Below are 23,659 nucleotides of genomic sequence, written 5' to 3'. Positions count from 1 at the left end.
AGCATGTGCCCCACTCTGCATCCAGCAAGTCCTGCAGAGGGGCCAGACAATGGCCTAATGTAATCCTTGCACCTTTCATGGCTTGCATGTGCCCCAAGTGGGGTGAGGGGGAGCAGACCTCGCAGGGGAGTGCACGGCAGAGCTGCCCCAGGAGCAATGCAATTGGCTGCTGAGACTCTAGCGTCTCTGAGCCCGTCAGCATCTGGCATCATTTCCATCCCAGTGGCAGCTCCCTGGTGATCTCAGACCTAAAGGCGCTGCCCTGCCCCGCTGTCGTCTCTCTAAACGGCAGCCAGCCTGAGCACTCAGTTTGTGCGCTCAAGGTCACCTCGACACAGTTGCAGTGCCTGCCATCCCCCAGGCATTGGTTCTGGGTGACTCCAGGATGCCGCAGCCCCTGCCCGTCCTGAGTCAGGCGCCCTCCCAAGGAGGGAGAGTACTTCGTCGCCACCTTTCAGTGTGGCTCACAAGATACCGTTTCTCCCCATCTATCTCGGGAGCGCAGCTGGTTAAATGGGCAAATTTGTATTCATTCCATAGCAGCCAGGCAGAGACTGAGCTCTGTCCCCCAGATCCTCATCGGAGAGGGTGTTCTGCAGCATCAGCAGTCTAAAAATACACACCATTAGCATGCGGGACACATTAGACTCTGGCACAGGGCTGGTGGGGAAGAGAGCGGAGGGGAACCAGGATCTCCAAGGTGCTTTATCTTCCCATCCAAAGGAGCAGGAAATCAAAGGCAGAAACCAGCCCACCTTCCTGGAACCTTACAACCCAACCACCCGACTGGTTTGCATGTAAAATCTCAATGTCACGGTTTCCACAGCAGCCATAACCAGCTGCGCCATGCATGGGAAGCACTCCAGGGCTGCTATTTGGAGGGATTGCGGTCCTCCATTAACACGTTGCCGAGGAGTGGGAGATGTTAGGGGCAGGATGGATTGTTGGGTCGTTCTGACTGTTCCATCCCAGCCCTTGCAGGTTTGTGCTGTGTGGCAATGACTGGTTCCCGGGATGTCAGTTCGGAGCTGCAGTTCTGAAGTCAGTGGCCTTAGGGCCAAGTCCTGATCCAGGTGGAATCAGAGGCAGAACTGCTGGTGTACTCACGGGGGCCAGGATTTAGCCCTTACTCTGGATTTACACTAGGGTAACTGAGATCAGAGTCTGGCGCAGTGTGCATATTCCTGGGTAACTTTGGGTGACAGCTGCCTTGGGACGGAGACGTCATTTCATTCTCTGGGTGTAGTTCCAAGCTGTAAAGCACTGCGGGCCTGATCCAAAGCCCAGCCTCCCCTTGACTTCTGTGGCCTTTGAATCTGGCCCCACTGGTACCTCTGGCTTGTGTCCCAACCCGGCAGGGTGTTGAGCACCCCTCGTTCCCACTGATTGTGCTCTCTATGGGGAGCAGATTAATTTCACTGGGAGTGGTGGGTTCCTTGAACTGCTTTGGACCAGACCCTGTGGCTGGGATTTTCAAAGGCTGTAGCCAATGGGATTTGGGTGCATCACTCCCTTGGATTCCTTGAAAGTCTAATCTATGTTAATAGCAAGGAATAATAACAGCACTAAGTCCACCCAGACAGCTCCCCACCGTGCATGCCCAGCACACTGGAGTAAAGCCTGTCTGACTTTTTTACTCCTCAGCCCAAACACAGCAAAGCAAGTATCCCTCCCCAAGGCCAGCGATACCCACGGGCCCCTTTTAGAGTCCTCCGACCACATTGGAAATGTTTGTCAAAGCCTGGACAGCAGTTGAATCCCTCCCACCAGATAGTTCAGGTTCCTGACTGGAATCCTACCCGGCACTCCATTCCCATACGAATGGCCATACTGGGCCAGGCCAAAGGTCCATCTAGCCCAGTATCCTGTCTTCCAACAGTGGCCAGTGCCAGGCGCCCCAGAGGGAATGGACAGAGCAGGTAATCATCAAGTGATCCATCCCCTGTTGCCCATTCCCAGCTCCTGACAAACAGAGACTAGGGACACCATCCCTGCCCATCCTGGCTAATAACCATCGATGGGCCTATCCTCCATGAACTTATCTTATCTTTTTTTTTTTTTTGAACCCTGTTATAGTCTTGGCCTTCACAACATTGGGCAGAGAACAAGCCTGAGAAATTTCAAGCCAAAGGGGGATTTTTCTGGAATGCTGTAAGTGTCCAAATAGAGCCGCAGCGTCCCCTCAGCAATAACTCTAAGCAGAGAGCTCCAGTCACCCTGCTGGCCGGGAGAAAATTCCCAATCGGTCCAAAGACAAACAGGCCATTATCGGATGCCCACAGGTGCAGTAGCATGGGATTGTCAGCTCTTACTATCACTGTCAGGAGAGAGAACTCTGGCTAGATTCTCATCTGTTACAGCCATGTCAATCTGGAGTAACCCACTGACTCCTAGCCGCCAGATGATGTTGCAATGCAGCCTTGAAGCCCCCAGTTGGTGAGAACACGTAAGGGCAGGTTGAGTGGTGATGGAGGTCTCGCTCCCCCTCTACTCTCCTGGGCGTTGCAGATGGTCAGGGTTCTGTTCTCCCAGGCCAGGCAGGCTGCCTGGAGGAAAGGCCATCCCTCCTCCCGGTCTGGCTGGGCTGGTGTGAAAGAGGAACGTGCACGTGCATTGCAAGGAATTTGGTACCTTCAATCAAAATCCTTTACCAGAGCCACCCCAAAGCCAACTTGGTACCGACGCCCAGAGCGGGGTGGGCTCTGTCTATCAGCACTAGGCGGGCGGAGCAGTGTGTGGGAACCATGCACACTGCCCATGCGCATACTGTCCGGCTCTGGTCTGTGTTGTCCGTCGCCTCCTGTCATGAGCATGGGGAAAAATTAACCTGAGTTGTAAAAACAAGCCCAGGCTCGGCCTTGCAGAGCTGTGGGGGCCGAGCGCTGCCGTGCAGATCCGGGTGCCGCACCAGGCGAGCGCACGACGGGCTGCTGCAGGCATTTTGGAGAGGTCTGGCCCCGCGGGGACCTGACCCCCCTCTGTCCAGCCACAGGAAACGAGCAGCCTTGTCCGCTCTGCAGCAGACGCTCGGAGGATGACCTGATGCAGGCTGGATCCTGCTGGGATCCATGCCCAGGACTTTGTCCTCAGAGCAGCTGGCCCCAGGGCTTCCGCAAGAGTTCCAGGTGCTCAGCGCCTCTCCAGGGGAGGCCCTAAGTGTGGATGCTGGGGACTCATGCACCCAAATTTTCCATCTCCGTGGGTGCTTCCTAAAAGGGCCTCAGGAGCTCAGTTGTTAGCACCCTTGGTATCGGGCCGACTCTGAGGATGTTTTGGGTGAAAGTCCTGGGCCAGCCCTGTGTCAGGGTGGTGGGAAACTGCACTGCTCAGTGGGAACACAGGGCAGTGGTCAGGATCAGGCTGGGAAGCTCCAGTCTCTTTCATAAGGGACTAGGGCAGCAGAGAGGCAGCTGCTGAAACCACCAGCGTAAGGATGCCCTCCCTGTGCAGTGGCGTGAGTCCAGGGCATGCCCTGTGCTTCACTGCGGGCACAAATGGGATCTTTTCTGTGCGCTAGACTGGAAACCCGGCTGTGACCTAGGCCCAAACGAGACATTGCTAGGCTCCTCCGTTGGCAGTGCTATGCAGCGGGGGATAACCCCGTGCACCATCTCTTCCTGAGCAACAGCCCATCACGGTACCGGCGCAGGCTTCGGCTTCTAGCCTGCTCTGCTCTTGCCGGCAGGGAACCTCAATCCCTGGACTGGGCATCGTGCTTACCTTGAAACCTGCGTATCTCTGAAAAGCAGCCCCGGGGGAGAGTGACTGAGCCAGGGCCCCGATCCTGCAAGGTACTGAGCCCCTGCCGTCCTCGTGGAAGTCAGGAGGAATTGAGGGTGCTCTGCACCAGGCAGGATCAGACTCACTGGGCCAGATCCTCAGCTGGGGCAACTCAGTCTAGTTCCCTTCACATCAATGGAGCCATGGCAGTTGATTGGGTCCCCACTTTGCACAGGCTGCGTGGCATGGGGCTAGTATTGGATCCCTGCTTGGCACAGGGTGGGAGGAGTCTGGGGGTTGTATTCCCACTTAACAGGATGGGGGGACGTTTTGGGGTAGTACCGGGTCACTGCTTTGCTTGGGGTCCGGGCATGGGTTGTCCTGGGTCCCGTTCATCCGCGGCTACATGGCTGTCTGTGGTACGATCTGGCCTGCGTGGAGGAGTGCCGCCGGGGCTGGCGATGTCGTCAGCGGCCTTGTGCTCTGTGCTGCTGTTCTTACAGCCCCGTCCCCGGGAGCCAGGGGATTGCTGCGAATCTCGGCTTCCGGCTAAAAGTGGCAAAGCAGGTGTCTGGGCCTTGTGGTTAGGGCAAAAACCGGAACACGTGACTCTGGAAGTCTCAACAGCCAAAAAGCAAACAGAAAGCCCCAGCACGTGTTACTGGTGTCGTAAAAATCTCATGGCGTCTAAACCGACCCCATGACTTGCGGGGGGACGGGGTCGAGGCTGATTGTTGAAGCTGGGGTTGACCATACTGGGAAAGGGGCTGTGTCCTGTGGCAGAGATGAGGTCTGTGGCCTCTGACGTGGCATGTGCACTTGCTCCTGGCCAGGGGATGGTATTCTGTTGCAGCCCGACCGATTTCGACTTAGGGGATACCTGGGACCCTGGTGCTACGAAAATCAGCCGTTTCAATCTTCTCTCTTTTCACCCTAGTTTCCTTACGCCGCCCCACCCCCCCAGGAGCCGGTGAAGACACTCAGGAGTTTAATCAACATCCGCAAGGACACTCTGCGCCTAGTCAAGTAAGTCCCCGTTTGCAGAGGTGGGAGTTTGCATGGTCTGGCCGGGAACCCTGCTCCAGTTTGCAGCATCCCAACGGCTTAGCCAGTTAGGTGCCAGCATCAGCTGAGCAGTGACAAATCCACCCGTGAGGCAACGTCCCGAACCACTTCCAGAGGAAGCTCTGCACCTACGCATGTGTCTGGGTTAAAGCAAGGTGCATGGCCCTGGGCTGGCTGGGAGGGGATTTGGGATTGCGAGGAAGGGATCTAGCGGGCCTGGGCCCTGAATGGAAGGAATAAGGGGTGCCCAGAATCCCGTCTACACCTGATTGGCGAGGGGAAGCTCATGAGTAGATGCTGGAGTGGAGGAGTCAGCTCCCCTCTGGCATGGTGTGCTGAGAGCCACCCGGCAAACCAAGAGGACTAAGCATGATCTTAGTGAAGCCACTGACGATGAATGGTGCTGCCACGAGGCGGCGTCCCGCAGAGAAGTCCCACCCCCACTCCTGTTATTGGACAGATGGCTCGTCTCTTGGATTTTCACCTTCCGAGCTGATCTGCGGGGTCATTAGAGGTGACAGCAGGAGCCAGACCGAGCTAGTCCCTCTCCCACGGCCGGGGCCGGAACCAGCCATCGGAGCCAAACGAAATGCAGCCTCGCAGAGTTCAGGCCTGGCTGGGAGAAGTGACCTAGTAAAGCCAGTGCCAGCAGTGCAGAGGCGAGGCCGAAGACCAGCCACGCGCTAACCTGCCTCCCTTGCTGGGACACACTGCAACCGTTCTTTCTCTTTGCCCTTCTCTCCCTGTGTCTCTCAATGCCGATCCCCTTCCTGCTTTCCCTCGGGCCGAGAGTCCTGAGGAGGAGGAGGGAATTGTGCAAATATGTGCCTACGCCATTGCCCTGTGCAAATGAATAGCTGGGACCCCGAGCCCCATTACACCATTGCATGTGACATGCGTATTCAGTACCCACCTTGGACGGAGGCTGGTAGCCTGGTGAGTGTTTGTGAAGTGCTCAGAGATCCTCAGATGGCTGATGAGGGGGAGTGGGAATCGGACAGGGGGGCAAGTGTGATTTTTGTTCCATGTTGTAGAAACTGTCTCCAAGCTGCTGCTCTGCGCTGCGCTGATCTCCCCTGTAGCTCCATGGCCAAGCAGCAGCCACGTTTGAGACAGGCTTGCAGGTGACCTCACCCCAGGGTGACAAGCGACCGCAAGGGGTGAGGTGGGTTTGAATTCACACAGGCAGTCACGTACCAAGGGATTCTCGGGGCTGCGTCGTGCAGAAGGGGGTGTCCGGCTCGGAGCGTCTGACGAAGGGGGGCTACAGCTGAATACCTATTCTTAAAAAAACCCAAGGGAGAGAAAATGGGGGAGCGAAGCCTGAAGGTGGGAGGGAAGGAAAAGAGAAGGGGGGAGAAGGAGGGAAATGGGAGTAATCCGTTGACACCATTGGCGTGAGTTCATGGATTCTTCTCTGCTGCCTAGGGTGTGTCTGGGCCAGAAGATAAACATCTCCCTGGCGGCGGGGGGGGGGGGGGGGGGGGAGGTTGCAAGTGCGGGCAGAAGAGGTGATTGCCCATGTCAGTGGTGAGGTGGAGCAGCGCTGGCCGTGACCGGCGTGCGGGGGCTAAACCTGAGTGGGCAGTGGGGCAGCCAATGCTGCTTGTGCCCTTGCTACGGCTGCACTGGGGATTGCGGCTCCAGCTCCCATTGGAGCCAAAGGGGGCGTGTGTGGAGGGGCTGCATGTGCCCAGGAAGGAACTAAAGCCCTGGCGAAGCTGCTGCCCTGAGCATCACTGGAGGCTCAGCTTAAAGTTGAACGTGGCCAGGTTAGCATGGGAAATGTTCTGCTCCCACCAGGCCAGGAATGTGGGGGCGTCTAAGCAGGATAGTGCTGCAAAACCTGTGACTGTCAGGAGGTACGAACCTGTGACTTCTTAAAAGCAGAGTGGAGATGGGTTAAAGGTGGAACTGACACTTGATGGTGCCAGCTTTTTGTCTCTTCCAAACTTTTGTTTTTCTCTTGCATCTTCCAAATTCCCAGAGCGCACAAGTCACTCGTGCAGATCGCTAACCTGCTGGGCAAACAAAGGGAGTTCTGTAATGCTCTGTATCCTGTCCATCGTGTTCTTGACATCGGCTGGATTACGTGGCATTTACTGCTGCCTTTGCGGTTATTTTTCCAAGGGCTTTATTAGAAGGAAGGGCAGGAATGTGGTCTAGTGATTAAAGCAGAGGAGAAGGAGTGAGGCTTGGGTTCTGGGCTCAGTTCTGCCACTGACTCATTTGCGTGACCTTGGGCAAGTCATTTCTCCTTTTTTGCACCTCAGCTTTGCTCTGTTCATTGGGGGTGATATTTGTCTACCACCCCCGGGGCATGGAGAGGCTTTAGCCCATCAGCACTTGGCAGGTGCTTTGAGAGCTGAGGATGGAAGGTGCTAGAAAAGGCTCAGAAGGGTGGCTGCAGTTTGTCGATTGAGTCTCAGAGCGATGGCAGAGTTAATATTCATACATCTCGGGTTTTATAGAGCATAACTGATCGAGAGCCGTTGCATTGGGGAAAAGGTGGGCACCTCCAACTTGGGCTCAGTTGCTCCCCCCAGAGGCTAAACTGCAAATCTCAACTCAAGAATGTCGGAAGCTCTTTGCACAGTGCGGAGTTTGGCACAAAACTGGGCTCTAAATGCCGTCCAACATTTTGAGTGTACTGCTTCTCTCCTGCCGGGTGCGTTTGCCTATTCATCCGTTGAAGCGCCCTGCACTGCTGCCTTTTACATCTCTGGCTGGCCCAGCCCCTGGGGTAACTTTCCTCCCAGCAGCACATACGCCCAGGCATGGAGGCAGAGCCATTCAGAATGAACAGAGACTGAGCTTGCTCTTTGAATGCAAAAGGGGGTTTCATTGCAATGAACAATGCCAGGGTTTATAGTACAGGCTCCAGAGAGCACACACAATACCTGAGGAGGGGAAACAGACCAGACAAATCCAGTGAGTCAGTACTTTGCCCTTTCATCCCAAACAGTGCAACACGAGCTTTCTCCTGAGGACATTGGGCCTGGGTGTGATCTGATGTACATCTGGAGTGACTCTGATGTTAATGGTGTTACTTCAGATTTACATTTGAGTCACCCTCCAATCGGAGCATTGGCCGTGGCACCTTTTATCTGTCTGTCTTAGAAACGTCCCTGGCCCCAGTCAGCGTAGCCTCTGAGCGCCTCCCGATCTTTAATGGATGTAGCCTCACAACACCATTGGGAGCTAGGGCAGGGCTGTTACCCTTGTTGTAACATGGGGATCTGAGGCATGGAGAGGCTACAAGAATTGTCCCAGGACACACACAAAGTCTGTGGGGGAGCAGGGGGTTGAATTCAGAATTCTGGACCACTTTTCTATCCATCCATCTTCCTCTATTGTCCTCTGTAATTACCAGAATGGAAAGGCCAGGCCAGACTACAGCTTTCACTAATGAGGAGTCGCCCTTCCTTACCCCTAGGGCCTGAGCCTCCTTTCTACCAGGAGCCAAGCCCTTACCTCTGTTGGGTCACTCTTTGCTAAAGCTGCTGATCCGCTGGCCTGGGTCTCCTACAAATTGCCCCCTATGACTTGAAAGACTCCAGCTGTTTGCTGTCCATGGGGCTTCCATACACGGCCCTTGTGCCTTTGGATCCAGCCCGAAGCTCAGAAAAGCCTCGGATTTGAAGCTGACTCTCTCCCCACCCCCCACCCCCACCCCAAGCTTCTTGCCCTCGCTTGCTGGGCAGCGTCCGGCCTCGCACTGGCCGAGGCATGGGGGGGACGGGACGGAAGCGGATTCTTGTTGGCGGGAGGTTGGATTTATACAATCTCTGGCAGTAAGTCCCCCGTTGTTACACAGCACTGGGGACCACTTCATTCCCCTGGCAGCCTTTTAGTTGCTGGTGTCTGCTCTTCTTGGACGTGGCTGGAGCTTGTTGTCCGGCCAGTGCCAGTCCTTGGATGCAGCTCACTGTGGCTCTGTCACGTAGTGGCTTTCCCAGGGGAAGGGGATGGAATCTCTAGTTTTTCCCCTGAGTGGTTACGTTGTGCTCCAGAGCCTTTCACGGGGGCATTTAAGGGGATTCTGGATCCAGGGTAAGTTCTGTCTCCCTCTGTGATTTGCCAGGTGCACAGAGGAAGTGAAGACCCCTGGCGAGGAAGTCAGCAAAGCCAAGGTCCGCTACAATGTGGAGTTCACCTTTGACACTGACGCGCGAGTGGCCATCACCATTTATTACCAGGCTACCGAAGAATTCCAGAACGGAGTAGCCAGGTGAGAAGAGTGCAGAAGGTCCAGGGGGAGGCATTTCCTCCATAAACTGGAGGGGCTGAGCAGTGGGGCTTTCCCCCGGCTCTTGACTAGTTCAGCTTCCCGTCGAGCCAGGCCTGAGCACAGCTCTCCCTCTGTTACTGCCCAGGATGGTGGTTGCTCCATAGGGAGTGAGAAGCCCAGTGCACTGGGACAGCTCTGCCCGAGGCGGTTCCCAGTACAGCTTGTTTGGTTTTGCTGCCGTTGAAGACTAGAGGTGGGCTCCCCACACTCCTCAGCCCCGGTGTCAAGGCCTGTCCCAGACCATGGCCTCCCCCAGGAGTCCTGGCCAGCCCGGGGCCCTCTGAGGCTTTATTTCCCTCCAGTGAGTTGAGTCCTAGACTGCCTGTATCTCATTCCTGTCCCACTCCCCCAGCTCTTGTCACCTCCACCTCTGTGCGGAGGGCACGCGAGAGAAAGGAGCCTGGGCTCAGAGATGTTCCTTTGCCGGGCTTCCCCTGACACACAAGGCTGAGGTGTGCTAAGCAAGTGGCCCCTAGTAGGACGTTAGGCCTTGACGGAGTGTCCCCACCTTACCAAGGGGAGTGGCCACAGGTTGATCTCTCCCCATCCTGGATGGCTGGCGGGACATCAAAACGTGCCTGAAATACCTTTGACCCTCACAGGGCTGCCAGCCTTCAGCCACCCTGGATAGGGAGTGATGGGCCCAAACCCAGGTCTCTCACACAAGACCTGGGAGGAGGCGGCTCCTGTCTCTGCTCTTCGGGAGTGCTCCTCGCTGGGGTGAGCTGACGCACTGCGGAAGGGATGGCGAGAATGCCCAGCCCGGGCACTAACTCTGTTGCCCTCTGTTTGGCAGCTACCTCCCCAAAGACACCAGCTTGCAGTCCGAGACGGTCCATTACAAACGAGGGGTGTGCCAGCAGTTCTGCGTCCCCTCCCACACCGTCGATCCTTCCGAATGGGCAGAAGAGGAGGTAAGCCAGCCTGGCAAGAAGCCACAAGACGGCGGTTTGTAAGCTGTTCTCGGTCAGCCACGCTCGCTGAGATCTGGGCTGCCCCTGTGAGTAACTCCCAGCCATTGGCACAAGCTCTGTGGTTTGGAACAGCTCCTGGGCCGTGGCAGCAGCGTGCCCGCAGCTGAGTGGGACGTGGGCAGCAGTGGCATGTTGGGAACCAGCACAAGGTTCATCACTACAGTAAAGGAGAGGAGGAGGCTGGAAAGCAAGTCACAAAAGCCTGAGGGACCAGTGCTGGTGATGAACCAGGGGCTGGAAATCACTGATCAATAGCATTGGTTTAAAATACACAAGCTAAAGCAGGGTCATGTGGAGCCCTTCAAAGCTGCTGAACCCTGGAGAGGTAAGGAGAGCGTTCTCCAAAGCTGTAGAGCTGCCTGGCTCCACTCCATTAGAGTCTGAAACTGGGATCATGTGTCCTTTGTTTTCAGCATGGATATAATCTGGTTTTGTAGAGAGAGATGCATCGCCTCTTGAGCTGCAGAGGTATCAAAGCGCCTTGCAGCCATGTAGTCCTCCTTCTGCTGCTCGTGTGGCACCTCCATTACCAGAGGTTTGCAATCATGGCAGCCCATTCCGAACAATCCTCTGCTAATCTCTTTGCAGATGGATAGTCCTTTTCATCCACTCAGGACACGACATCGTCCATCCAAGGTCTTCTTTTTACTGCCTCAAATTCTTCTGCCATCGACTTTCCCTACCAGTGCCCGCAAACATGCATTGCCTGCTGAATCTCTTAAAATGTGCCCTTGCAAATCAAATGTTTCTTTTCATAAGATCTCTGGCTAGCGTTTGCTGAGTCCCAAGCATCTCCAATACTTTCCGTTGGTTACGCGGTCTATCTGTCATATTTTCAAAATTCTATAATACCAGGATTGGAAGGATTGTAGTTTCTTTCTTATCAATTGTTTGGATGTCCATGTTTCACAGCCATAATTTAACGCAGACCAAATGTAAGTTAAGAGTCAGAATTCAGTCTTCAGGTTTATGTCCCTTCTCATCTTACGTTTATTCTTCCAGAATGCCTCTTCCGCTCTTGCTATTCTGGTGCTGACTTCAGGATCCAGTCTTCTATCTGCTGTAATGATGCTTCTTGAGTAGCAATAATTTCTCTCTTGCTGTACAACTGTGTCGTTCACTGGCCTCATGCATGTTTTCCCAGGGTCCTTGCATACGACCCTAGTTTTTTGTCGTGTCCACGTTCAACTCTAGATCATAATCTTTGTCATATTTGTATATAATTGCCGCTAACTTCATCAAACTTTCTTCTGAATCAACCAACAGCAATGTGTCATCTGCATAGCAAATACCATTTATCTATTTTCCTTCTTCTCTTTCTTAGATTAATTTAAACACTCACGATAAAGGTTGAGTAAAGTTGATATTCTACAACCTTGTCTCACTCCTCTCTTGATCTTTATTAGATTTTAATTTTCATCTCCCATTATAATGGCTTTCTGATTCCCGTATCATTGTTTTATTACTTGGAGTTCATATCCGTCAATCCCTGCAAATCTTCATATGTTGAGCAATTTGTACTGGTAGGTGCTGTCACATGCTTTTTGGAAGTCAATGAAATAAGTGTACTGGTTTCCCAATTTCAGCCAGTCTTTCTAATGTCCGCTTCAGGTCCCTAATAGCATTTTCATGCTTTTTCCACATTTGAAGCCGTTATTTCTTTCGCTTATTTCCTCATCAATCTTTCCTTGTATTTGGCCTTGAACAACTCACAAAAGTGTCTTAGAGCCATGAGACAGTAGGCTGACTGTTCTGTAGGCTTTACAATCCATAGCGGCGGCCTTTGGGGGGATTTGGATACACAGTGATGTTGTGACCACGTCTGGCAATTCTCCCGCCTGACACATTCCTCCTTACCTCTGACAGGGCTTTTAAGCCTGTGTCCCCGATGCTTTTTAACAAGTCAGCCAGTATTCCATCACAGCCTCGTGCTTTTCCACGTGGAAGTCTCTTTGTTGCTGCTGTGATTTCTTCATCCATTATTGGCAGATAGTCGTAGTCAGATCTAATGGGGAAGAGGCCTGGGCCAAAATGCAGAGGTAATGAGCAAGGGTCAGCCAACAAGGTTTCAAGGAACCTGTGCCATGGAGGGGTGGGAAACAACCCACTCTTCATTGTAAGAAGAGTAACACAGAGTAAAACAAAACACAGAGTAAAAAAAACAGGGGACCTTTAACAATACATGGAACTGAAAAAGACACTGAAAATATTCCAAGCATCAGCAACTGTACGTACCCCATAAAGGAGAGAGCAGAATTAGCTGTGCTGGTGGAACCCTGTCTTTCTCACCCGAGAGAGGGGGTCGGTGCCTAGATGCTACAGTGATTGGTGCTATATGACTAAGAGAGGCTTTTTAACTCCTTCGCTCTTATGCACCAGAAAAGTGGCATGGTCTGGTACGGTCTGTTCACGGTCCTTGTTAGAATATGGTGGAGAGGGGGGAGTTTTGTTATGGGGTTAACTGAACTGGTTTGCATGGTTAACCAGTGACAGGTTTGTAGTTGCATAGAGCTACTGAGTAAACTTTGGTGCTTTACAGGAAACTGAGGGTCATTCACATCCCGGGGCCTGGGAAGTACCAAGATGTAATTGCACCATAGCAGCCTGAGAGCTGGGAGGAACTGAGAGCAGTGAGGTGCTTATTTCTGTGCGTCCGTTTCTTACACCTTCACTGCAGAGAAACTTCCCTGGGTACTTCTTAAGGATGTGTTCGCTGTAATGGATCAGATCCCTAGCGGGTGTAAATCGATATAGTCCCATTTGCATCACTGGGCTGGCTCCCGCAACTGGTCTCAATTGGTTTACCTCCATTGAAGTCAATGGAGTTGCATTGATTTATACCAACTGAGAATCTGGCTCAGTGACTCTTCCTGCAATATTAACAGGTTTCCTTCTCTCTCTCCTTCTCTTTACAGCTGGGCTTTGACCTGGACCGAGAGGTGTATCCCATGGTGGTGCACGCAGTCGTGGACGAGGGAGATGGTAGGAACAGACCCTCGGGCTTGCAGGGCTTCATTTCCCTAAGTCAGCAGTGAGGTGGATGAGCCTTAAGGCTCTGGTGCCCCACGCGATTTGCCCTGCAGATGGTGTCTGTGTTCTTACAATGCAACCTCCATTTGCACAGTGAACTTTCAGCCTCTGCTCTTGCACGTGTGTGTTGCTCCAGTCCCCTGTGCTGGTATAAGACAGCCCAGATGGCCTGATAAATGGATTTACTTTGCTCTTGCTGGAGAGAGAAAATAAAGGCTCATTATTGCTCCCTAGGCAGCAGTTTGTCAGCCTTATCCTCAAGGCTTTTGAGATTATCAGCTCTTTGGGGCATGTTATATGTTTGTACAGCACCTAGCACAATGGGCCCGGCCTGGCCAGGCTCTTTTAAATATCACTGAAATGTAAACATTAAATAACAACAAAAGGCCACATCAAGCTGGACATACACCCGGTGGTCTGGATGCTGCAGCACGGCACATCCTGCAGCCGCTTCATTGAAACTGAAAAAGGGAGGGGTTCTTAATGAACGTAAATGACTGATCTTCCCTGGCCAGGAGCCCTCGAGTCTTTGAGGTCGATATTCAGTTCAGGGCTCAGGACCCCGCTGACTCTCTGTTCGAGGGAACAATGCACAGCTCATTGAAGTCCATGGAAAGCTTCCTTTTGGCACCAGTGGGCTTTGGATCAGGCCCTTGGGGAAGGAAAGCGAGTCCTGAGAACTCCATTGCGGGCCTGACCCTAGGTGCCCCTGAGTGTCCTCTGCCCTCATTGAAATCCAGGGCGCGCAACACTCTGCAGGATCAGGCCGTGTATGGAGACAGCTGGGGGTGTAGTAGGCCCTCCCCCGACCCCGTCTTGCAGCATTTATGTGGCGCTTGGGGCTGTCAGGGAATTCGTTCTGAATCCAAGGAAATGCATTTCCCCTGTGCTCCAGCTGGGACCCCCTTATCTTGCCCTATAAATATTTGTCCTCTGTTTTGATAAAGGTCACTCGAGAAGGCCGTTACACTTTCTCTAGCCCAGATAAGGACCCCGGGCAGGGCTCAGCTTTCCCCTGGGGAAGTGGATGGTTCCTGGCGTAACAGCAGCAGCTCTCATTGGGAGCACAGGCCAGGCCACCACCAGCTCAAACAGGCCAGGAACTCTGCCTGGGGGCTCTTGGTAGGAACCCCACTCCTGTGGAAGATTTGTCTTGGGTGCCAAGTATCCGACATGAGCCTTTCCCCTTAGCCCACTGGAGTCTCTCCAGACTCTCAGGAATTGCCTGATGAACCCAGGCTTCCAGAGCTGCCTTGTTAGAAGCCCGGGGGTGTACCCTAGGTGCAATGGAAGATGGGTCCTTTCATAACCCACACATTCCTGTTCCTTGTGAACCTTCCAGTTTGCAGCATGAAAAGATTTGGCCTCTCTCAGAGACTGTTCTTGCCCAGGGGCCAGTATGGTCTAGGGAGAGTCAGTATGGATTAGGGGGCTGGGAGCCAGGGACTCCTGAAGTCTAATTCTTGCTCTGCCGCTGACCCGCTGTGAGTCAGTCACTCAACTTCTTCATGCCTCCGTTTCCCCATCACACAGTCGGGATACCATCCCCCAGGGGAGCTCTGAGGATTAGCCAGTTGAAGTCTGTACAGTGCTTTAAAATGTTACAGACCAGTTGTTCCTGTTTTGCCACTGGGTTTCTGGATGATCCTGTGTCAGGGACGTGGGAAATAGGCTGGTTCTAATAAGGTCACAGAGCAAATTAATTGCAGTCAGTGAAGTTACCCCAAAGAGGAGTTTGGCCCCTGGCATTCCCAGTTCATTCCCCTTACATCCTTGTGCCTTGGCATTGCAGCTTTGCAACAGCGTCACAGTTCCATGGGGACGAGGCAGGCTTTGCGGCAGTCGTCTCAGTCCCATCTGGGCCTTGGGTGTTACGCGCTAGCCCTGATCTGCCGGGCAGCGGTAGCACATTGCAGCTGATGCTTCACATCCACAGAGCCGTTTCCCTCCTGACAGAGTGAAAACCCTCCACATAACAGCTGTGCTGCCAACGAGTGGCTGGGGAGAGGGGCTAGGAGCCTAGCTCACACACATGCTAACCCATAGCAATCCTCCTGTCCGTAAGAGTTAGAGAGCAGAGACTGACCGGTTCCTCCTGCCTGACCTTGGGTTATGTTGGGGGAACGTGTCATCTTCCCTGTATCCAAACATGGCACCCTTCCCCCCTCTGCTTTTCCCATTGCAGTGCCCAGCAGGCAGTGCCCCTGCCCCAGATCGGCTGGATGTGGTGTTCTGTATCCCACTCCTGCAATGGGTGCTGGGGCAGTGACCCGGGTTCCCAGCTGCAGGGCATCCCTTTGACCTCTCGGCCCTGTCCTTTTGTGTCTTGCAGAGCACCTCGGCCACTGCCACGTACTGCTGGCAACGTTTGAGAAGGTGAGTGTTGAGTCTCTGTCAGGTCCATGTACCGTACAGTCTGGCTTTCCTGTCCGGTGGAGTGGGCCTGTTTAACCCCTTTCCTCCCAGCGTGGATGGGACAGCAGCACACACAGGACAAACTGCCACACGTGGAACTCAAAAGGCAGACACCTAACTCTGGGTTTAAGCCCCAGGGCAAAAAACGATCTAACTTTTGAGGTGTCGAGCCCAATATCCAGACTGCTTATTTATTATTTGCCTGAATATTGATTTGAGACCTTAACTTTAGACACTCAAGTTGGAAAGTTTCTGTCACAATGCCTGATTGATTGAAACCGCACTGGAGGGGCCTTTGTGTTGCATAGTCCTGTGGTAACTTTCTAACTTTACTATAGTTTAATAAACTGGTGTTTGCCTACATGGAGAAAGAGCAACCTTGAGATAAGACCAGCTGGTTAATGGAGAATCTGTTGGACCGATACCATGGTTAGGCTTGGCCGAATTCGGGTTTTATTTTTTTTTAATCGTTTTGACAGATAATACTGACGTTTATTTTTAAGCATTTATTTCAGGTTTTATCAATGTAAATTCACACCGTTGTGCAAAATTAGGGGGTTTAAACATTTTTATCTATTTATCCAAATTTTCACGACTGTGGGAAGTTATCGGGGCGGGGGGCGGGCAGACGATGGGGTGGCTCAGACAATCGTTATTTAATTACAGTGGACGTTGAGATTCAAAGAGTTAAAGCTTTACAACCATTAAAACACAAATGGTCAGCATCACACGTCCAAGTAGCCTTCAATCAACCTCTAAGAAGTTCTTAAGCAGCATTTTTCTTACTTTGCTTCTCTGTACATTTCCAGTATTATCAATGGCAACATTTTTTCATCAGTTTGCATGTGCGGTGAAATAACTGACAACAATCAAACCCCGCCAAGCCTAGCTACAGGTGTCATGATATACAGCATGTGATAAATACACCACAGCTCCCTTCCCTCCCTCTAGCGTCTATGGTTGCTTTGGATTAACTTGGAGTACAATTTCCTTGTTTCCAGCATGCAGATGGTAGCTTTTGCGTGAAGCCCCTCAAGCAGAAACAAGTGGTGAGTGTATGTGGGGTTGGGGCTGGCGAGCACTGGCCTGCTCCTGGGCGCTGAGGGGTAGTTGTTCCTTGCTGGTGGGCTGGCCTGGATGGGAGCTTGACTCCAGGACGGATTGCGGGCCTGTTAGGATCACTAGTGCGATGAGACGCCCCCTTCGCAGTGTGGGGGGTGGCATGCATAGAGACAGCCTGCAGCCAGCGTAGGGCTCTGGGGGTGGGGAAGGGGTCCCTCCTCATGTGGTGGGGAATGGGAAGGCTTAGAAAGAGGCCGTCCCAAGGAGAGTATCTGAAATGAGCTGGCGTGGCGGCACCAGCGTAACTGTGCGTTGTTCGTGTGCCTTCCCCGTCTCGGTGGTTTGCAGGTGGATGGAGTTAGCTACCTCCTTCAGGAGATCTACGGGATCGAGAACAAATACAACACGCAGGACTCCAAGGTAAGGGTGTCCCCCCCAGGGGGCGTGGGGGTGCAGGCCCTGGGAAAGCGGGGGTGCCCTCCTTAGTCGCCGTTCTCTGAGGAGCACACCTCTCTTGTGCTGATTCTCTTTGAAAACCCCCGTTTCTCTCCTCTTCCCCTTTAACTTAACCCAGTGACTGTTCAGCACTCTCAGGAGTTGGGGGTTTATAAAACAGTGCGTCGGCCTTGGCCCAGCGCTGCTATTGCTCCACAATGGTACGCCCCGGCTAGCCCTGCTGCTCCAGTCTTCGGTTCCCCACGCAGCGTGGCCAGTGCCCGCGGCAAGCTCAGGCTTATCCCATCTTCGCAGCGCTCCAGGCTCCGTCACCCTCCTCTTGCTCTGGTCCAATCCTGGACCCACCTTAATGCCTTTTCCACCCAATAAGCACTAGGGTGAGATCTCCAAACTTGTGTTCAATAAGGCTTTGAACCAAGGCCCTTGGAGATAAAAAGCCCAAGTACTGACCCTCTTTTCCATGGGCCTTCCTGTTCAATTGTCTCTCCACACAGGGCTGCAGGGACCCTATGCGGTGAATCCCTGCCTGTCAAGGGCCCGAGCTGCTATGGAGCTGGTGCAATGCTGGATTGGTGGGAGCTGCACAGGGAAGCCCCAGGCATAGCTCCTCGGGGCTCCCTGCATGTTTGGGCAGCTGTGGGTTAAGGGGCTGGGGTGGGCCAGTTGATCCACCACTCTGCAGATCTGTGAGCCATTCACCCCTGCAGAACAGGTGCAGCCAGGGCTGCGGCAGGCTCCCATTGCAATAGCAGCCACTCCAAGGGCCAGGCTTTCTCCCACTGCAGAGCCCCACTGTGCCAAGCCCAGCTGGAGAGGCTCATTCCCTCTCTTCCTGCCCAGGTGGCTGAGGACGAGGTGAGCGATAACAGCGCAGAGTGCGTGGTCTGCCTCTCGGATGTGCGGGACACTCTGATTCTACCCTGCCGCCATCTTTGCCTCTGTAACACTTGTGCGGACACCCTGCGTTATCAAGCCAACAACTGCCCCATCTGCAGGCTGCGTAAGGCTCTTTTCGTATCCCATGGTGGAAGAGGACTGATTCCTATGGGGGAGGATTGACGGGGGGAGCACTGTCCCGAGTTGTTTTACTCTTTAGCTTGGGAAGATCTATCTTGCACATTCTACACATTGAGTTCAAGCAAGACAAAACTCTTAGCTTCACCCAAACTGCTCATGTGATGACTCTGTACATGGAGTTAAGATTGGCTGGCACTGGCCTTTTCCTAGGGAATGAGAGCAGTTGCTCCTAACTAGTGAATAAGAGCTGGCTGGCCTGGAATAAGGACTTGAAGCTAGGAAGGACTGAGGGTCTATTAGAATCACTAGTGCGTTGACAGACATAGTCATCTGCCTGGTGTTAGAGGTAGCTCCATGGAAAACCCTTTTCTATCATTTTTACAGCACGCTTCCTAATTTCATTTCAAGAAATTTTGCACCTGCATTGTTTGTGGGTTTGGTTTTTTTTTCAAAATTTTGTGAAATGAGGTTTTGGCATTGATTAAAAAAAAATACACAAATTCAACATTTTTGTGGGTGCAAATTCTGAGGCAAAAATCTTTGTCTGAGTGAAACTTCCAAGTTCAGAATTTTGAAAATGTTAGTGACTGCTGCTTGAAAATAGACCTGTCCTGAGTAATGAACAAGTTGTTTTTTTCCCCACCAAAACCAGCTGTATTTTTAAGGTGGAAAAACCTGAAATTTTGCAGCTTTTACACAAAATGTGTGAAATTTCAACAAAATGCAAAACCTCCAATCCTGACCAAATGCAAAAACCTCCGATTCCATCCAGATGGTTTTGTATGGCCTTGACTAGCGTGGAATAGAAGAAATAAAACCCCTCCTCTGAAAACAAGCGACATTCTCCGGGGAGTTTGCGTCTCCCGCTTGTTATATTAGAAATGAACTTTCTGTATCCTTCCCTCCCCTCCGCACACTGTTCAGCATTCCGAGCCTTGCTCCAGATCCGAGCAATGAGGAAAAAACTTGGCCCTCTCTCTCCAACCAGCTTCAGCCCAATCATCGCCTCCCAAACGTCCGATTCTGAGGAGCACTCGGTGAGTATTGACCAGAGAAGCCAACCCATCAGCCCTCGCGTGTGTAGTCCTGACCCTGCTGTTATTCCTGACGGTGTATAGTCACTGGGATGCAAAACAGCTCCCAGGCTTCTAAACAAAGGATAACCCAGGAAGGGGAATTCCTTCCGCTTTCAAGCCTGATCTTGTGGGAGTGACAGACTCCCACAAATCCAGGAACAAGGTGCATTGGCAGAGCTGTACGGAGTGGGGACTCCGGGGCTGGACTAGTCAGGGACATTGTAGCTCAGGATCAAGGTGCATTGGCAAAGCTGAGGTGGGGCGCAGGGCTAGCGTAGTGGGGGGCTGAGGGGTGTGGTAGAAGCTTGCACAGCCCTTGCCTGCTCTATGCCTCCCTCCAAGCGGTGGTCTCAGGCCCTTGCGTTCCTGGCCATCAAGTTTTGTATCTATAGGCTGCCACTTTGGAATGAATTTCCCTGCCCGGAGCAGAGGGGGCAGTTGTGTTGTGAAACGTGGGCTGTTGAATGCTCATTCCCAGGCCTGTCTCTGCTCTCTGTAGTCTTCTGAGAACATCCCTCCTGGCTATGAGGTAGTGTCTCTGCTGGAAGCTCTCAATGGGCCCCTCACTCCGTCCCCGGCTGCCGTTCCGCTGCATGGGCTTGGGGACAGCCACGGGGCAGGGATGCTGCCATCGTATGGCAGTGACGGCCACCTGCCTCCCATCAGGACGCTCTCTCCCCTCGACCGCTTGTCGGACTGCAGCAGCCAAGGGCTCAAACTCAAGAAGAGCCTGTCAAAGTAAGTCACTCGCCGCCTTTCCCTTCTGCACGTTACCGCCGGAGGAGAGGGACTCTGGCCTAAGCTTCCTCATAGGGTCCAGCCCATAGCTTCCAAAATGCTGGAGGACAGAGTGGGGATGGCAGGATCAGGTCCACAGACAGTAAAGCCATGTGCTTGTGACCCAGCTCCCACTGATGCCAATGGGGGAATCCTTGCATGGACTTTAGTGGGCTCTGCATCAGGCCCCGTGACCTCACCCTGATGGGTCCTGTCTGCCCTGTGCTTCTTCCCTAATGGTGTGGTCCTGCCTAGCATGCTGGAGGAGAAACATCCTCTTCCCCACCCCCTCAGTGCTGCCTCAGGTGCCTGTTGCATCCTGATTCTCCAGGGGACCGTTGGCACTTGGCAGAAATGCTGTGGTGGAGAATGTGTCAATGCCAAGGAACCCCGGGTGTTGGCTAAGGGCTCAGTCCTGTCGGGTGTCGAACACCCTCAGCTCCTATTTGGGTTCAGCTGGAGTAGGGGCAGCACCCCAGTGACATCAGTGGAACAGCTCTGGATTTATCCCAGGATAACTGGGGACAGATTTTTGGTCCAGAAAGCTGAACAGATAGGAGGAGAACCCCGTACAGAGAACAGGGCAAAGGCAAAGACCCTTGTTTCACTGATCCATGTAAATATCACTTTTTACCTTGCCGTTCTGTCTGTCATAAAGGTGCCCCAGAGACCTGACATGGGTCTGGGCTACAAAGGATTAACACCCCTGCCACATGACTGCGGCTATGACTATTACACCCTCCACTGGCCCTTCCTGTGGAGGGCTGCAGCCAGTTGCATTTACAGTGTGGGTTGTGCTAGTGAAATCACTGGTGCAATCGTAAATTAACAGGATGCTCCTTTCCCCGGTCCTTGCTAGGTCAGTTTCTCAGACTTCCTCGGTCTTGCACGAAGAAGATGATGAGAAGTCCTGCAGCGAATCAGAAATCAGGATTTCCAGGAGGAAGTCTCCTCATCAGCATGAGGAGGTGATTGTTGAACAGGGTTCTGGTCCAGCCGTCTGCTCAGCAAGGAGACCCCATAGAACTGGCACTCTGGGGTTCTGTAGTCATTCCATATAAAATGGGTCCAGTTTGCAAGCAAAGCTGTTTTTTTTTTTTTCTAACTGGCAACCCTGCAAACTCAGCCTGGGATCTGAGAGTCAAGCTGGGCTCTTTCTTTCTTGTGCATCGTCACCAGCAATGAAGATTCTTCAGCCAAGTGCTGTCTCCTCTGACTTACCCCTGTGCAGCCCTGTTGTCCTCTGGGCTTGCACAGATTTAACTGGGGGCATAATTTGAAGAGGCTGGGGATGTGCAGGTGACCTTGGAGTTGGTGTGTAGTTAATATTTCTGATACGACCAGAGGCAGGAAAGGATCCTGCTGGTTGTCCCAGAGCTGTGTTTGGTTCTGCTGGGCTGATGGCAGTAAAATATAGCAGAGACTAAGTAGATTGGGCTCCGAATGCCCACGCAGGGCAGATCTGTTAAATAAGTAGGTGCTATTTTTATACAGTCATTTTCTGGGTAGAGTCATTAATTAGCCTCCCATTCACAGCCCCTGCTATCTAATACTTTGCACGTTGAGTCGGACACCCAGGATACCCATGTGATGTGGGTCCATATTAGCCCCCTTGTATAGATGGGTAACAGGTGAAGTAAGGTCATAGAGTGCAAGTCAGTGGTAGGGCTGGGAATATCACTCCTCTCTCCCAGCCCAGCTCTCTGACCAATAGGGATAGAGGATGCTTTCTCCACAAAGATCAGTAGTGGAGTCTGTTGGTGATCAATCCGTCTGTCGTGCGTGGCCTGAAAGCCTTCAGTTCACTCGTTGGTGGGTTCCCTCTATCCGGTGCATTCGAAAACATGTCCACATCAGTCCATTATCAGAATCTCTTAGCAGTTTGATGGCTAATGTGAAAGGAGTTGGTGAGTTTTAGTCCTAATGTACAGGGGACCCATGCTGCAAAAGAGCACCCTGATAATTAGCTCACTCGTTGGCAGGCTCATCAGCAAGGCCAAAGGTGGAATGAGCACCAAGAGTGAAAAACCCTTCTCCCCTCTAGAGGTGGCCCTTGGAGAATAGGCATTTTAGTGGGACGTTGTGAACATATCTGCTCTATTTATTGTCCTGAAGCTTCAAAGACTTTAATCTCCAGGGCTGCCAATTCAGAAACTGCCATGAGCCCTAAATGCCTTGAAAATACCAAATTAGAATCAGTTGCTTCACCTGCAGGGACCTGTCGTCCTCTTACTCTGGTGTGTTTGCTCTCCTTCCAGGAATGTGGTGTGACACCAGAGAGTGAAAACCTCACCTTGTCCTCCTCGGGAGCAATAGATCAGTCTTCGTGCACAGGAACCCCTCTCTCCTCCACCATCTCCTCCCCAGAAGGTACAGTAGGAGAAGAGAGACAAGCAGTATTTCAGTGGTCATGTGGCTTCCTGATGGAATAGGAGCACGTGGCACTTTGCATTTGAGAAAGAGAGGACAAAGATCTTGTCCCAAGATGCTTCCAAGGGTCTGATCCTGCTTGCCTTAGTCATGTCTGCACTTTACTGGGAGTAATGCATGAATTAGGTGAACAGGATTTGAGCTGGCATGTTAATATCTTAATGGTCAAACCCCATTATCTGTAGATTTCAGAGATGTTAAGACCAGAAAGGGGCCATTGTGATCATCTAGTCTGACCTCCGGCATGACATCGGCCGGAGATCCTCACCTAGTGATTCCTGCATCCAGCCCCGAAGTTGTAGGCTTCATGCAGGCAATGCATGCAGCAGTAGCTTATTCCCACTGGAGCAGTTAAGAAGCCCCCCAGAAAGACAAGCGGTTTCTTTGTCAAGTGTTCAAAGGGCAGTTACCGACTGCAGTCTCCTGGACCCAGCTTGAAGGCACCAGTACCTGGGTTCGGAGAAGGAGAGCGTGCAAAATCGACACCCGTCATTGTAGAATCCGTATTGCAAACTGTTTCCTTTGCAGTCAAACCTGCACAGTCGCAGCTGCTCTGCCCTCTCTAATGCTGCCCTGCATTCTCCACACTTCCCTTTCTCTCTAGATCCTGGCAGCAGCAGCCTGGCCCAGTCCATCATGTCCATGGCCTCCTCCCAAAGTCAGCACTCCCAGATCAGCACTGACACCATGTCTTCCATGTCTGGCTCCTATGTCGCTCCGGGCACAGAGGAAGAGGGGGACATGCTCCCATCCCCTGCTGCTGCCAGTGGGATTCCTTCAGAAGGAGAGGTAGGTATAATGGACCTACAAGCATTTCATGCTTTGGGGGATAAGCTGATCACCATCTGGGGTCAGCAAGAAATGTACCTCTTTGTGGACTAGTATTACACAATGTGATTGATTATTTGTGGGTAGGGCTGTACGTATGCCGGGGAGCAGTGATTGCAGGGGGGAGGGGAGTTTGTATTCAGGGGGGTAGTTTACATCTTCATATGAAGCATCCAGCCTTGACAGGCTACCGCATTAGGTGGGCCAGCTGTGTGGGAGCCTAGTGATTCCTTTGTTCATGTGGAACAACACCAGAGACTCTTTCACTTGTTTTCACTGCACTTCTGCTTTAAGATCTGGGGTCCAGTTTTCAAAATGCTCAAGTGCCTTAGTGACTAATGACTAGTCAATAGGGACTTAGACTGCTAAGTGCCTAAGTCCTTTTGAAATGGGAGTTAGGCTCCTAAGTCACTTAAGCACATTGGACAATTTGACCTCAGCTCTTCTAGGCTATTAACCCAACTCTGGTCTGACTGCCCTTCTAGGCGGGGCTGTACCAGTACTCCGGTCACTAGAGG

The 23,659-nt window shown here is 52.6% G+C and overlaps 1 protein-coding gene across 4 annotated transcripts in view; it reads left to right on the top strand.

The window, feature by feature from the left end:
* The window catches only part of RNF157 (ring finger protein 157), a 77,491-nt gene that overhangs the window by 35,642 nt on the left and 18,190 nt on the right, over positions 1-23,659 (top strand). For all 4 annotated transcript variants that reach the window (XM_007072538.4, XM_037914275.2, XM_027834756.3 and 1 more), the window contains exons 3-15: positions 4,658-4,746; positions 8,870-9,016; positions 9,873-9,990; positions 12,966-13,032; positions 15,413-15,456; positions 16,497-16,544; positions 16,906-16,977; positions 17,854-18,013; positions 18,955-19,067; positions 19,606-19,844; positions 20,743-20,851; positions 22,142-22,253; positions 22,918-23,102. In XM_007072538.4, coding sequence (XP_007072600.2) covers positions 4,658-4,746; positions 8,870-9,016; positions 9,873-9,990; positions 12,966-13,032; positions 15,413-15,456; positions 16,497-16,544; positions 16,906-16,977; positions 17,854-18,013; positions 18,955-19,067; positions 19,606-19,844; positions 20,743-20,851; positions 22,142-22,253; positions 22,918-23,102 — 1,503 coding nt within the window. The remainder of the gene's footprint in view (positions 1-4,657; positions 4,747-8,869; positions 9,017-9,872; positions 9,991-12,965; positions 13,033-15,412; positions 15,457-16,496; positions 16,545-16,905; positions 16,978-17,853; positions 18,014-18,954; positions 19,068-19,605; positions 19,845-20,742; positions 20,852-22,141; positions 22,254-22,917; positions 23,103-23,659) is intronic.

This window comes from Chelonia mydas, chromosome 14, assembly GCF_015237465.2.
Source record: "Chelonia mydas isolate rCheMyd1 chromosome 14, rCheMyd1.pri.v2, whole genome shotgun sequence".
In the NCBI taxonomy this organism is placed as follows: domain Eukaryota; kingdom Metazoa; phylum Chordata; order Testudines; family Cheloniidae; genus Chelonia; species Chelonia mydas.
Note: the sequence above shows the minus strand (reverse complement) of the source record. Positions and strands in the feature narration are given on the sequence as shown.